General features: G+C 40.4%; 1 protein-coding gene across 1 annotated transcript; it reads left to right on the forward strand.

Annotated features, from left to right (window-relative positions):
- The first annotated feature begins 584 nt into the window (after window positions 1–584).
- On the forward strand, window positions 585–13,523 carry naa20 (N-alpha-acetyltransferase 20, NatB catalytic subunit). Its single transcript, XM_060831063.1, has 6 exons — window positions 585–710; window positions 6,674–6,698; window positions 7,898–7,988; window positions 11,739–11,874; window positions 11,969–12,114; window positions 12,522–13,523. The coding sequence occupies exons 1-6, from the start codon at window positions 658–660 to the stop codon at window positions 12,605–12,607; spliced, it is 537 nt and encodes a 178-aa protein (XP_060687046.1). The 5' UTR covers window positions 585–657; the 3' UTR covers window positions 12,608–13,523.
- The last annotated feature ends 2,174 nt before the right edge of the window (window positions 13,524–15,697 follow it).

Here is a 15,697-nt window from a genome sequence, read left to right on the forward strand (position 1 = left end):
GGTGGGCGGGGCAGGAGGCGGGGCCGGCCTTGTGGAAGGAATGGGCGGGGACAGGAGGCGGGGCTGGAGTCGCCCTTGCCTAAGTGGGCGGGGACAGGAGGCGGGGCTGGAGCAGCCCTTGCCTGAGTGGGCGGGGACAGGAGGCGGGGCTGAGACCGGCCGGTGGGCTGGAGGGGCGCGCGACAGTGTTTTGTGAGGGCGGGGCTATCGCGAGTGCGGGCCTGGGCTAAGGGCGGGGCGGAGGACAGGGCGGGGCGACGTATGGGATTGGGTGGGTTCGGCAGAAGGGCTTGCATGGCGGCGGTGCTGGTGGCCCGGGGCGAGGTTGTCGATTAGGTCGAGAAGCTGAGGGGCGGGAAGTGGGCGGGGTTGTGGTGGGTGCTGGAGGTGGAGCTGGTGTGTGGGGGATGGGGGCGTTGCCAGGGAGTGGGGGCGGGGCGGCTGAACTAGGAGCGATGGAGCGGAGCGTGGCTGGAGACGGGGCGGTACTGGCGCGCGGCTGTAGAGTGGGCGGGGTGAGGCCGGGGTCATGACTGTGACCGTTAGCCGGGTGCCCTCGTGACCCATCCTGGGGCCGGATGTTACGTCGCCGGCGTGCTGCGTCAGTTCCGCTTGTATCCCCAGGACAGTGGAGAGGCTGGGACGTGCGCTGCCGAAATGACGACGTTACGCGCGTTTTGTTGTGATGACCTCTTTCGCTTCAACAACATGTGAGCAAACTGCAAGAATGTTACTCTTCTTAGGGCTCATGGAATTAAATTGTACAGGGAGAAAGCGGGAACAGGAGACTGAGTTCAATGACCATATTGAATGACAGCGTAGGCTGCGAGAGCCGAATGGCCTACTCCTTGCTGCTGTTTTCTATGTTTCTAAAGTATGGGGTGAAATATACAGAGCTGAAAAATGTGCTGCTGGTCAGGCAGCATCCAAGGAACGGGAGAATCGATGTTTCAGGCATAAGCCCTTCTTCAGGAATGAGGAAAGTGTGTCCAGCAGGCTAAGATAAAAGGTAGGGAGGGTGGACTTGGGGGGAGGGGCGTTGGGAATGCGATAGGTGGAAGGAGGTCAAGGTGAAGGTGATAGGCCGGAGTGGGGGTCTGAGGGGGGAGGGGATCGGAGAGATCAGGAAGAAGATTGCAGGTCAAGAAGGCAGTGCTGAGTCCGAGGGTTGGGACTGAGATAAGTGGGGTGGGGGGAAATGAAACTGGAGAAGTCTGAGTTCATCCCTTGTGGTTGGAGGGTTCCTAGGCGGAAGATGAGGTGCTCTTCCTCCAGGCCTCGTGTTGCTATGGTCTGGCGATGGAAGAGGCCAAGGACCTGCATGTCCTTGGTGGAGTGGGAGTGGGAGGAGGAGTTGAAGTGTTGAGTCAGTGGGGTGATTGGGTTGGTTGGTCCAGGTGTTCTCTGAAACGTTCTGCAAGTAGGTGGCCTGCCTCCCCAATGTATAAGAGGCCACAATGGGTGCAGCAGAATGATGTGTGTGGAGGTGCAGGTGAATTTATGATGGATATGGAAGGATCCCTTGGGGCCTTGGAGGGAAGTGGGGTGGGGGGGGGGAGGTGTGGGCGCAAGTTTTGCATTTCTTGCGGTTGCAGAGGAAGGTGCCGGGAGTGGAGGTTGGGTTGGTGGGGGGTGTGGACCTGATGGGGTCGCGGAGGGAGTGGTCTTTCCGGAATGCTGATAGGGGAGGGAAATATATCCCTGGTGGTGGGGTCTGTTTGGAGGTGGCAGAAATGATGAAGGATGATACGATATATCTGGAGGTTGGTGGGGTGGTAGGTGAAGGGTTCTGTCCTGGCGGTGATTGGAGGGGTGGGGTTCAAGGGTCGAGGAGATGCGTGGAGAGCGTCGCCAACCACGTCTGAGGGGAAATTGCGGTCTTTGAAGAAGGAGGCCATCTGGGTTGTTCGGTATTGGAACTGGTCCTCCTAGGTGCAGATGTGGCGGAGGCGAAGGAATTGGGAATATGGGATGGCGTTTTTACAGGGGCAGGGTGGGAAGAGGTGTAATCTAGGTAGTTGTGGGAGTTGGTCGGTTTATAGTAAATGTCCGTGTTGAGTTGGTCGCCCGAGATAGAAATGGAGAGCTCTAGGAAGGGGAGGGAGGAGTCTGAGACAGTTCAGGTAAATTTGAGGTCGGGATGGAAGATGTTAGTAAAGCGGATGAACTGTTAACCTCGTGGGAGCATCGATGTAGCGGAGGAAAAGGTCGGGGTGGTGCCAGTGTAGCTGCGGAAGATGGACTGTTTTACATATCCGACGCAGTGAAGTATACAGGGCCACTAACGTGATTATAAGGCTATATGGCCTACTCTGCCATTCAATGAGATAATGATGTGGAGATGCTGATATTGGACTGCAGTGGACAAAGTTAAAGTCTCACAACACCAGGTTATAGTTCACAAACCTGTTGGACTATAACCTGGTGTTGTGTGGTTTTTAATGATGAGATAATGCTTGACCTGACAATACTCAATGCTGTGTTCCTGCATTTCCCTTGCATCCTTAATTCCCTTATTGATTACAAATCTGTCTATCTGAAAATTGATTATACTTACTTTCTATAGCGCTCTGTGAAGACTGTGATGTACAGGAACACTAGACTGTTCAGTGAGAGTGTGCTAATGTGCTGAATTGTTAGCAATGGATCAATGAGACAGGGGGGCAATTGGACTGTCACACTGCTATATTTATCCAATTCCACTCCTGTCCTGTTCTTCACAGATTTTTTAAATATTGCATCTCCCAATATTTTCCATTTCCCTTTTGAAAAATGTTGCATTTATTTCCACCAATCTTGTCGGTATCGATTTCCAGCTTATTATCATGCTATGCATGAAATACGTTTCCTTGCTTTGTCCCTGGATTCTTTTATGAATTGCTTTAAATTTTTGGTCTCTGGTTCCCAAAAATATGTCTGTTTTCATATGGGTATTAATGCATTACATGATGCAGGATCTTGTATTGGAAAATGGAATAACATGCATAATAGATGAAGCAACATCAACAAAGTGAATTGGCATAGTTGATGTGAGATAAGTTTAAGTAAGTTGACAGAAGCTGGTGAAGTTGGTTTGAAGGCTGGTAATGTTGGAGTGGTGTAAACAAGCATATTGGTGACTGAGCAGATGTGAAGGTTGAACCAAACTTTAAGATTGTACACAGAATTGTTCACTTTGAGTGAAAGTCTGAGACAGTGACAAGGACCAACGTGCAAAAAAATGTATAAGGGCCTACTATTAGTGACTCTGAGTTGACTGTTTGGGGGGGGGCATGAAAAGTCTTTGGAGTTGAGCTTGTTGCACCACACAAGGCTAATCCCACAGAGCTGGACATCAGGGCAGGCAATGGAGTGGAACTGCATGATAAATTGCTACTGCAATTAAAGGGTAAAACAAAACAAGCTGGCATAGTGTGCTGATCACAATGGAGGTCTTTCCTGAGCCACCATGCTGTCCCTTGCCAAGCTAAATTGCCATAGTTTTCAGGGATATGTAAACTAGGTGCATTAATCAGGGCGAAATGTAGAGCAATAGGGCAGGGGAATAGATCTGGGTGGGATACTCTTTTGAGGGTCGGTGTGGACTTGTTGGGCCAAATGGCCTATTTCTACACTGTAGGGATTCTCTGATAATAGGACTAACGAACAGATACAGCAACATATGAGTTTGTTTCGAAATGTGCAGTAATATTTTGTTACAACCAAGGTGGGTATGTATATAGTATTGTTCTGAAGTTCCACTAGTCTGCTCGAGTGCAATGTACATTTTGAAAAAGAGTTACCAAATGGCCAAGTTCTGAGGAAGAGTCACTGGACCTGAAATGTTAACTGATTTCTCTCCACAGATGCTGCTTTTCCAGCAATTTCTTCTGTTTTTGTATCACTATGGCCAATTGTATATATGCTAATCTATCTATTCCCAAATTTAAATCCACCAAATTGATTTCTTTTAATAGATAATGAATCTATTGATTTATTGTAGAGCAATACATACTCAATAAAAACGCATGTTATTAACACACAGCTTTGAATATGACAGTATGAATCTCTACCCTTCTAAATAACCTAAAACGCATGTATGTACACCCATACATCAATGAAAGTAAAATTTAAAAAAGCTTTCTCTGCAGACAACAAATGCACAGAAAAGCTTCAACAAAATAATAGTTAATTGTGGGGAAAAATATAACATGAAGTAACCCAGATGCTGGTGTCCCAGCACATGTAGATGGATCATAAAGCAGAGACAGTTGTTACTAAACACATACCACCACACTGAAACAGCTCCTGATGAATTTAAAGGGCCCCATGCCAACAACCACCAGAACGAGCGTCATATACAAAATATTCTGCAAGGACTGCAACAAACATTACATTAGACAAATGGGCAGGAAACTAGCCCCTAGGATACATGAGCACCAACTAGCCACCAAAAGACATGACTAACTATCACTAGTATCCATTCACACAGATAAAGAGGGACACCAGTTCAACTGGGCAATATATCCATTCTGGGACAGGCAAAACAAAGACACGCATGGGAATTCCTAGAGGCCTGGCATTCAAACTGGAACTCCATTAACATATACGTTGCAATGGATCCCATTTACCAACCTCTCAGAAAAAGAACCGGAAGTGATATCACCTACCACAACCGACCAAGCGGGGCAGAACACTAGCGCTTCATCGAAGGCTCGCTGATGATGTTACCCAGCATGGTGGCATAACCTCTGAGAACAAATCTACCAAATCAAGTAAATTTACATCCACATATGGTTGTTACTGGGATAATTTCAGAGGCAGTTTATTCAGGCGATGTTAAGACAAAATTCTTCAGAAACCAAGGAGAATAGCTGTATCATGTTTAACTTTCTAATTGAATTCTCTGAAAATTTTTCAAAACAGGTGGATGTGTTGGGTGACTAATTTCAGTAGCAGAAAGTAAGGACTGTGGATGCTGGAGATCAGACTTGAAATGTGTGGTGCTGGAAAAGCACAGCCGGTCAGGCAGCATCCGATGAGCAGTACAGTCAACGTTTCGAGCATAAGTGCTCATTCCTGATGCTTATGCTCAAAAGGACAACTCTCCTGCTCCTGGGATGCTGCCTGAGCGGCTGTGCTTTACCAGCACCACACACTTCCTGACTGATTTCAGTACACTATACACTAGCTGAGCTCTAGCTAATACCAAATAGCCACAATTTCTTACAACTATAAGCTCAGGAATGTAATTTTTCAGCGAACATGTCCAAACAATAAACTTAAGTCATGATTTTCAGTACGAGCCTTTTTTAAAAAAAAAAGTCCCAAATATCCTTTCAATGACCATTTAAAATAAAAACTCCATACCTCCTCAGTCTATTAAATGTCACTGCAAACCAACTCCTTTAATCACAACTTTTCAAAACATATTAATAATGGGAGCGTAAAGATCAAAATGCATGAGGTACTTGGGCAATTTGTTTTGGGAACTATTCTGTTTCATAAAACTGAATCTGCTCTTATCCTGCAGAAATTACACAACTAATTGCTATACCCTTAAATTTGTGTATCCAAGAATACTTTTATTCTGAATACACAGGAATAAGTACAGAATTCTTTCGCTGCAGTACATGCTGATGTCTAGAATGTGTTACTGTATCTGCGCAGAGTAGCCAGACAATTGAATTAGTTGCATATCATTGACATAGCTTCCCATAATATTCAAAAATACTGTGCTCCTGTTGAAAAATCATGTTATAGTATACAATTAGACTTTCTTCAACTTTGTGTTTGGTTTTCTTGGAAGGTGAAATCACTAAAGCTGTTCAGAAGTGTCAGCAACAGATATTGGTTGGCACAAAGCATGCTCCTTCCTTGGATATGTGTGGAATACAACATGAAGTGCCTGTTTTTGAAGATGAGCCCCCAATGTGTGAAACTAGGCACTGATGAGAGTGCTCACATGTAAACTGTAACTGGCGGAGTGCCACATCGATCAATTTTGGGGTTTCAAACATTTACAATCTGTATCAAAGGGGGGATCAAATATGTGATAGTTAAATTTGCTGATGCCAATGAGATGGGGTAATAGATAAATTCTACAAAGAGATATGGATAAGTGAAGTGAGTTTTCTTTGTAATTCAGAGTATCATTAACCTGTGGAATCCTTTTCTCTATCTTTAATGAAAGGGTGAGTGAGATTTTAATAGATCGGAGTTGAGGGTTATGGAAAAGACACGGCGTGAAGTTGAGACCACAACCAGATCCGCCATAATTTTATCAAATGGCAGGACAGTTTCGAGGGGGTGAATGCCAGCCTTCATCTCAGTTCATTGTTCCTCTGTGCCCAATCAGGAAGGAAGGAAACTAAAGTGTTTCGACTTATAATTCCAGCTGAAGGCCACTTGTAAACCCTACCTAATGCCTGTCAAAATATGTGACCCAGTAGTATTGCTGAACACAATTCATTCATTGCATGATGTTCACAGGCCTTATCTTATTATGTTGAATTGTATTGACCAACAGGTTTTGTAAAGTGTGACCAGAATAATTTGGTTTATTTCAAGATCTATTTCTTGATACTGATACCTGTGTGATGAAAGTGTTTTGAGCTTTACTAAGAGCTAATACTGCTGAATATTTAAAATAGGAGATTGAACCTTTTATAATTTGTTTTTCTTCGTTTTGCAGAAATTTGGATCCACTAACGGAAACCGTATCCTTGAACCCATCTGTTACCAGTTTGGTTTCCTGTGGGGAATTTTGGTTTAATATAACATGCAGTGCCATTGAACAGAATACGCTAATCCTTTCTTTTATTTGGTCGTTATTAAGAATTTTTTATGTTCATGTTTAGTTTATTTCTGGTTTCTTGACATAAATAATTGCTTGATGAGTGATTGGTGGACTCAGAATACCTGTCTTTCTGATTAGTTGAAATTGTTAAGTCATCATTAGTTGATGTCATAAGTGCTTGCAACCTTCAAAAGTTGTGCTATAAAATTACATTTTGCCATTTGGTATAGTTCCTTTCACCTTGTGGTCCAGTGGAACTTTTAAAATTCATTTGACTTTGTGCATTCACACATACTGTATAGCGATAGTTTACAAAAGCATTTCACTCGAGCTTTAGTCGTGGAGTAATTGTACTTGTATGGCATTGTGATCCTTTATTCAGTGTAGAGTTGGTTCCATGACATCTAACAATTTGGGGACAGGGAATGGCAGATTTCTTGAAGTTAGAAGTTCTAGGTTACCATTGAACTTACACTACATTCAGCATTGATTTTTACCATTTCAGGATACAAACTCTTGAAAATACAAGCACCAAACAGCATGTGTTTTGGAAGCCATTCCCTGATCTTTGAATTGACTAGCTTGCTAGACCATTTCATAGCAGAGCTAGCAGTCAGCCTACTGGTCTAAACTCATGTAGGTCAGACTGGTAAAGGTGGCACATTACCCTCTTTAAAGGATATTCGTGAACCAGATTGACGACAACATGGTAACCATGACTGACACTAGTTTTCAATTCCAGATTTAGCAATTGAATTGAAATTCCACCTGCCGCTGTAGTAGCATTTCAAAAAGGTTTCCCCCTTGCATTGGCAAGGGTCTCTGGATTCATTGGTCAACGATCTTACTGCTATGTCGCCATCTCTGGTGTGTTGATCTGAGGTAGGGAAGCAGGAGCATTTGCTATTTTAGAAATCAGAAAGGAGAGAGAATAGTTTGGACTGAAAAATTGCATTGAAATAGCTTCCTATCACGTATAAAAAGGCTGCGAACTTTAACAAATTTATATTTATGGAATGTATTTTGTTATATGGTTGGTTTTATTATAAACTATATTGACTACTATAATTTTACCTTTTATATTAGTTTTTGTGGTTAATTTTCTTAAGTGATTCACAGTATGGAATACCCTTCTACCTACAGTATCTGGCTCATTGGCCGGAATATTTCATTGTTGCAGAGGCGCCTGGAGGAGAGTTAATGGGATACAGTAAGGATCCAGTATCATGTTTACTAATACGTTATACATATGCCAGATAAAACTTGTTTTCTGATAGTAAATGTGCCTTTCAATTAGATTAAATAGTTACATTTTATGTTTACTATGACTTGATTCAAAAATGTAAATCTTAATGTTCTATTTGAACATAATTAATGTGCTATAATAATGTTGCAGATGCTATTCCTCAAAACCAGCCTTATCTAATTAACTTCAATTGGAGATATTACCCGTTCTCACCTTGGTTGTTTTTAACCTGTAAAGCCTTTATTTCCAGTCTGTTTAGTCCAAGGGATCCAGAGTTAAATAGACTTGGCAGACTTGGTTTAACTAATCACTGTCAGATCTGGGTAGACTACTTAAAATATTCGCAGGTCTTGTTCTCCTTTGCCCAAAACTGGCTATTCTGCAGTCACTCTCAAATGCAAAGGTACCATTGCAACCTCCAGCTTCTTTTCTCCACTGCCTTCACTGTTTTCTTTCCAAATCCTGTGGGCCAAGTTTCTGCTAATGTTCCCTGTAGCCTTAATCCTGAACTTGTATGTTTTTTTACCTCTCTTCTATTTTCCCTTATGTTCTATCTGAGCTCATTTGTCCACAAGATTCATCTCCTGCTCTTAACCCTATTCCCATCAAATGATAGATTATCATTCTCCCCTCCCTCGCCCAACGTATATCAGGTGAGATTATTAATGACTCTTCCTCAATAATGTCTTCCTCTTACTATCATCATCCCCATAAAAAAGCTTTCACTCTCTCCCTCATTGCAGAATTGCCTCCCTCATCGCCAGACTTGCTTTCCTGTCTAAAGACCTTGAATATGCTGTTGCCAATCCATATCCATCTTTCCCAGAACTCCATGTTTGAACCTCTGATTAAATTTGAACCCTTGCCGTGGTACTGGCGTGGTTCTTATCTAGTTCAGAAATGACATGTGAACCGATCAAGGTGAACGGTATCTCCTCATCCTTCTTGACTTATCTGGATTGATGAGCATCCTAACTCCTCTCTGCAGTTGTCTAGTTGTGTGGGACTGCACTTGCCTGCTTTCATTTCCTTTTCCATCCGTTTCTATCTGGACAATTATCTGCAATAGCTTCTCGCTGCCTATATCACTAGTTTTGTCTAAGGATCTGTCTCCTGTTTGTTCTCTGTGTGCTGCCCATCAGTGGTATAATCTGAAAACGGTGTGTCAATTCCACATGTATGCTGATGGCATCCAGCTGTACCACGCTATAACATTTCTTTCCCCACTTCTTTCTTTAAATTGTTACACTTGTCCCGTACCCAGTATGGACAACCAGAAGTTTCACACTTGTAAATATTGGAAAGACCAAAGCCATTATCTTTGGTCTCCAAAACAAACCTCATTCCCTAACTATTGACACCATTCCTCTCCCTGACAGCTTTCTAAGGCTGTTCAAATCTATTTACAGTTCTGATAAAAAGCCATCCACCTACATTACTAACTCTGTTTTCTGCTCCATGTGTATCCTGACCTGTTGAGTATTCCCAGAATTTCTGTTTTTATTTCAAACTGTATACAACCTTGTTATTGTATTTGGCCCAAAGGATGAGCTTCAAACAACATGTCTGTAATACTGTTAAGACTGCCAATTTCCTGCTCTATAACAACAAACTCTTGTCTCAGCTCATCTGCTGCTTAAGGCCTCAACCATGCTATATTACTTCTAGACTTGACTATTCCAGTATACTAGGCAGATGCTGGAGATTAAAGTCAGGATTAGAGTAGTGCTGGAAAAGCACAGCAGGTCAGACAGCATCCAAGGAGCAGGAAAATTGGCGGTTTCGGTAAAAGCCCTTCATTCCAGTGTGCTAGTTGGCTTCCAACGTCCATACTGCATAAACCTGGAGTCACATACGACCTTACTGTGTAAAACTCCTAACTCACACCAAGTCTGATTTACCTGTTACCTTGCTGACCAACATCTGTTCCCAGTTAAGCACTGTCTCAATTCTAAAATAGTCGTCTTGGTTTTTAAATCTCTCCATAATTTCGCTACATGTCTAACCTTCAGCCCAATGACATATCTTCCAGTTCTAGACTTCAGCATTCCTGAATGTTAATTGTCCAACAATAGTGGCTGTAATGTTACGTTAATGTGACTTATACTTTCTTCCCTACAATTGATCATTGTATTGTTTAGATATGCCAAATATATTTTGATCTATTTAATGTATTTAGCAGTCATTTCGACCGCACTACATTTTCCTGACAATTTTTTTTTAAAAAGTAAAGAAATTAGAAGTTCTCCCAGAACAGAAAATACTCTAATAAGAATATCTGCTGTTTGCCAAGTGATATTTGTATAAATTCTTCTTGTGCTAACCTAATAGCAGTTAGTCTTTGTCTCCTTCATTATATAAATAACTATGTTTTATATGGAATAATGTTCCTTTCTTTGTGGAATCATCTGAAATGGCCATTATTGGAGTCAGCAGTAATTTACCAATTATATTCATTTTTATGTCATCCGTCCAAGTGACTGCGTACATATTTTAGGGCAAAGTACAAATAAAGGTAGTCATTTGGAATGTTTGAAAAGCTCCCATTTGTTTCAAGAGTGAAAGTATGTGGAGCTTTTAAATTGACTGTAGCAGTCTTCTACTTGAAAGACAAACAATCCTGATGTGACCTGCATTCTGAACAACAGTTAAGTGCTTGACTTCGCACAGCAGATACTTAGCAGTAATTAGACTTTTTAGCCTTAAAGTCACACATCTTAATCTTAAAAACTAGGTGAAGTAATTGTCGTAACCTTATAACATAGCATGTCCTCTAATTTAATAGAAAACATCTGTTAGTATATATAAATGCTTTGAATTTAGCATGGGAAATTAAAAATGGAAACTAAGTATTTTCCTTTAAAGTGTCATGTAAGATTTGCTTGCAGCTTTTAGGAAAAGGATCTCTTCGACCTTATCAACCTCTACTTAATGCAAAGCATTTCTGTGCTGTCTAGTTAATAGAAGCACATAATTTTCATCACTTGAACTCACCTGGAAATGTCAATTTCAAAATGTATGCATTCCTCTTGACCAGTTTCGTTCCTATATTACTTTTAATTTGAATGAGAGAATTTTGGGTTGCATTTCATAACATACTTTTAGTAGAAGCATTTTTCAATGTTTAACTAGATCAAAAGAGAACACTGAATATTTCTACATATATTTGAGTATTAAGAAAGTAGCATAACATCATAGTCTGGGCTCAAATGTCTTCAAATGTAGGTGACGTACTATATTAATTAGCTGATTCAAAGCAATTAAATTGGCAGGGAAGTATTTCCAAAGTATATTGTCGGGACCCTAATGTTGCTTCTCCTACTTGCTTTCACATTCACCTGCACCATTCTGTGGTAGTTACAGTTTTCAACATGGCTCATTGGTCCCAAGCCTGCTGGTGAAATATTTGAAAGATATCATTATTTCTGAAAAGGAATTGGAAACTGATTCAAATATGTCCATATTGTGTGAAAGGAAAATAGCTAAAACACTGTAGTTGCCCACAGTAAGCTCCTACTAGCAGTACTTAGGGTATTGAAGCTTTACTTAGGTTTGCAAAATGTAAAATTGGATAAAGAAATCTCGTAATGTGAAATGAGACTCTAATTTATGAAATACAGTGAGTGAGAGGTTTGTTGGGATCTGAAACTAGTGTAAATTACATTGATAGTGTGTAATGAGAGTTTTAAAAAAGCCATCTACTTTTTTTTTCAGTTATGGGGAAAGCTGAAGGATCAGTGGCAAGAGAGGAATGGCATGGACATGTAACAGCCTTATCTGTAGCCCCAGAGTTTAGACGCTTGGGACTAGCAGCTAAACTAATGGAACTGCTGGAGGAAATATCTGAAAGGTTGATGTGCCTATTTTAACAATTAATTTGATATCAGATATGCATTTTAAATTTTCAGGAACTGATGAACAACTTTAATTGTTTTTTATTGTAGAAAAGGTGGATTTTTTGTGGATCTATTTGTACGAGTATCCAATCAAGTGGCAGTAAACATGTACAAACAACTTGGCTATAGTGTTTACCGGACTGTGATAGAGTATTACTCAGCTAGCAATGGAGAACCAGATGAAGACGCTTATGGTATGCTTATGGGTTTGTGAAATATACTTAAAATAGAACACTGGTAACAGTTTGAGAAAGATTAAGTGTGAGAGTTGTGTTGATTATTTTCTGTATTGGTTTAATATTGAGTATGAAAAATCGGGATATATCAGAGTTTCTCTCCAATGCTTTTCATTTTGGTGAAGTTCTTTTCCATTTTAATAGTGGGTATTTATCTCGCTGAATTACAAATATGCAGAACCCTTGAGTGTTGAAGTGATCAGCGATTATGATTCTTCTGCAAGTGGCATCCAGTTTTAAAGTACCTTGCATTTGAGAGAGTGTTTTTATGGTTTGCATTTTTAAGGAATCATTTTAAGCAACTTTTATGAAGTTGCCTGTTTTTAGTAAGACTTCTCTAATTATGCTTTTCCTTTCTGTAACAGATATGAGAAAAGCCTTATCAAGAGATACAGAGAAGAAATCAATAATACCCCTTCCTCATCCAGTTAGACCTGAAGATATTGAATAACTTTAAGCTGTGGTTGTTGGGCAATGTATAAACCAAAAGTTATATATACTTTTATTGTTTTAACGAGAGAATGCTGACAAATGTTTCAAGATACTGAATATTTTATTAAAGAGCATTTGCTATTTGACTGTAAATAGTGCTGACAGTTTCAATACTTTGACTAAACGTTGTTATATTTTAAAGAGAAATTTGAGACCGGTATCTCACATTTGGTTTATAGCCCAAGAGCCACAGCTTTATCAGGAAACATTTGAGTTAGTGTATTTTTTTCCTTTAAAAAGCCCTTTAAATACATTAAGAATGGATGCAAAGAAATCTTGTGTGTACTTCATGAATGTTTGTGTAACATTTAAATTGTCAATTTTGTGATATGCAGAATATGTTTGAATACTATTGGCAGCTCGTTTAAAGTCTCAGTACTTCCGGGAAAAGTACCCGAGTTGTCTGTTGGGAATGTTAACAGTGGAGCTTAGTTTTAAACACCGGTGTTACATGAAAACACTGTGTATAATGTAATTACATTGTTTTTTGTCAACAGGAAAGGTATTCTCTGAAGAACTTGTACTGATAATGTTGGCACTTTACACTCTCAAAGCTTCAAGTTCTTTTATGGACTTATGGATTTACTTTATTTTTTCTGCTATTAACTAGACAGCGCAGCAGTCTGTCTAACAGAAGGTAGCAATTGAATTTTCATTTGCTATATTCCAGCTTACAACTGGGATGAGAGGGGTGGGGCAAGGGAAGATGAGAGACACCTTCTGACATGTAACAGTGTGAGGAATAGGTTGGGAGGGTGTCACAAGATCGCTTGTTTGAACCAAATAAGGGTTTCTTTAAAAGATTCATAATTGTTCAGTTTTATTGTAAAACATGGTGCTGTAATCAATTGTCAAAATAAATGTTTACCTTAAAATTGATGTGTACAGATATGCTTTGGTTTAAGGTAATAGTTTTTCCTGAGAATAATTCCAGTTTTATGATGATAAAATCCTGAATCACTGTTTTCCTCAAGGTTCTCTGTTGTGAAACATGCAGCAAGTAGTTAAGGCCAAATGTTAGATTTTATTTTGATGTTATTTATTTGAAAACTGCACTGTTTGAACATGTGCCAATGGAGAAAAAAAATTGAACACTTTGATGCGATGAGCTTTGCTGCCTCAAACCTTATGTAAGAAGTTTATTTTAATCTCTTGGCATTCATGTCTTTGTAATCTACAGACTTGATTTAATGCACTCCTGTATGGCCACTTTTATTCCACCCTTGGTCAGTATGAGGTCACCCACCCTCTATTGCCCATGACCTAATACACACAATCCTGTTCACATTGCCTTCACCATGTTTGCTGACTAACATTGGTTCTCAGTGATTTCCTATTTGTTTTCAAACATCTCTATGACCTTGCATCCCCTTACCTCTGTAAACTCCTCCAGCTCAATGATCGTTCAGAATATCAGAGTTCTTCTATTTCTGGCCTTTTGAGTGTCATTGATTTTAATGGCTCCACAATTGGTACCTAAGTTGTTTGCTGTGGAATTTTCTCCCAGTTCACTTTGTTTTTCTTTGACCAAGCCTTTGGACATAATACCTCCTTTCATGCCTCCATACTATATTTTAAAAAGCTTTCTGGAAATGCCTTGATAGAATATATCACCTTTAAAGGTACTATAAATGCAACTTTTAGAAAAAACTCCACTGACTCATTTTTCTCATGTTGATCAGGATATTGGCATGAAGCTTTTGAGGTGGTAGTTGTCGTCCATTATTATTATTTGGGCACTATTTTGATAATTTCAGCTTGTACTTGTGGTAATAGTCATCTTCTGTAATTATATATGCAGTCAGGAAGTATCCTTGATAGATTGAGCTTGTTCATTGTGAGTTCATGCACTGGAGACCATATAGGTGACTGTCCCTGTAACTCAAGCTTGCATATACTGGACGTGGCCTCTTAATAGGTAGTGTTCTCCATTGGGGTGACTAACAAATGCTGTTTAAGGGAGTGCAGGAACCAAGGTGAGTGTCTGAGGAATAGCAGGGATTTTCATGTTGGGGCAGTTATATAGAGGGAGGTTCTCAAATATTTATGCCAGTAAGAAGAATAGGGTGGTTATGGTAGGGAATTTTAACTTTCCAAACATAGACTGGGACTGCCATAGTGTTAAGTGTGTACAAGAAAATTTTCTGATTGAATATGTGGATATACCTACTAGACAAGGTGCAAAACTAGACCTACTCTTGGGAAATAAGGCTGGGCAGGTGACTGAGGTGTCAGTGGGGGAGCACTTTGGGGCCAGCGATCATAATTCTAATGATGGAAAAGGATAGACGAGCAAAATTGAAATTCTAAATCGGAGAAAGGCCAATTTTGACGGTATTAGGCAAAACTTTTGATAGCTGATTGGGGGCAGATGTTCACAGGTAAAGAGACGGCTGGAAAATGGGAAGCCTTCAGAAATGAGATAACAAGAATCCAGAGAAACTATATTCCTGTCAGAGTGAAAGGGAAGGCTGGTAGGTATAGGGAATGCTGGATGACTAAAGAAATTGAGGGGGTTTGGTTAAGAAAAAGAAGGAAGCATATGTCAGGTATAGACAGGATAGATCGAGTGAATCCTTAAAGTATAAAGGCAATAAGAGTATACTTTAGAGGGAAATCAGGAGGGCAAAAAGGGGACATGAAATAGCTTTGATAAATAAAATTAAGGAGAATCCAAAGTATTTTTACAAATACATTAAGGACAAAAGGGTAACTAGGGAGAGAATAGGGCTCCTCAAATATCAGCAAGGCAGCTTTTGTGTGGAGCCGCAGAAAATGGGGGAGATACTAAACGAGTATTTTGCATCAATATTTACTGTGGAAAATGATATGGAAGATATAGAAAGTAGTGAAATAGATGGTGACACATTGCAAAATGTCCATACTACATAGGAGGGAGTGCTGGATGTCTTGAAATGCATAAAGTTGAATAAATCCCCAGGACCTGATCAGGTGTACCCTAGAACTCTGGGAAGCTAGAGAAGTGATTGCTGGGCCTCTTGCTAATATATTTGTATCATCGATAGTCACAGGTGAGGTGCCGGAAGAC

The sequence above is a fragment of the Hemiscyllium ocellatum genome, chromosome 10 (genome assembly GCF_020745735.1).
Source record: "Hemiscyllium ocellatum isolate sHemOce1 chromosome 10, sHemOce1.pat.X.cur, whole genome shotgun sequence".
Lineage (NCBI taxonomy): Eukaryota > Metazoa > Chordata > Chondrichthyes > Orectolobiformes > Hemiscylliidae > Hemiscyllium > Hemiscyllium ocellatum.

Bases quoted from the DNA above. Each gene is read 5' to 3' on its own strand.
- naa20 (XM_060831063.1), top strand. From the start codon at position 658: ATGACGACGTTACGCGCGTTTTGTTGTGATGACCTCTTTCGCTTCAAC. The intron at 711-6,673 runs GTGAGCAAACTG...TTCGTTTTGCAG, and splicing joins CTCTTTCGCTTCAACAACAT to AAATTTGGATCCACTAACGG. The intron at 7,989-11,738 runs GTAAGGATCCAG...TTTTTTTTTCAG, and splicing joins AGGAGAGTTAATGGGATACA to TTATGGGGAAAGCTGAAGGA.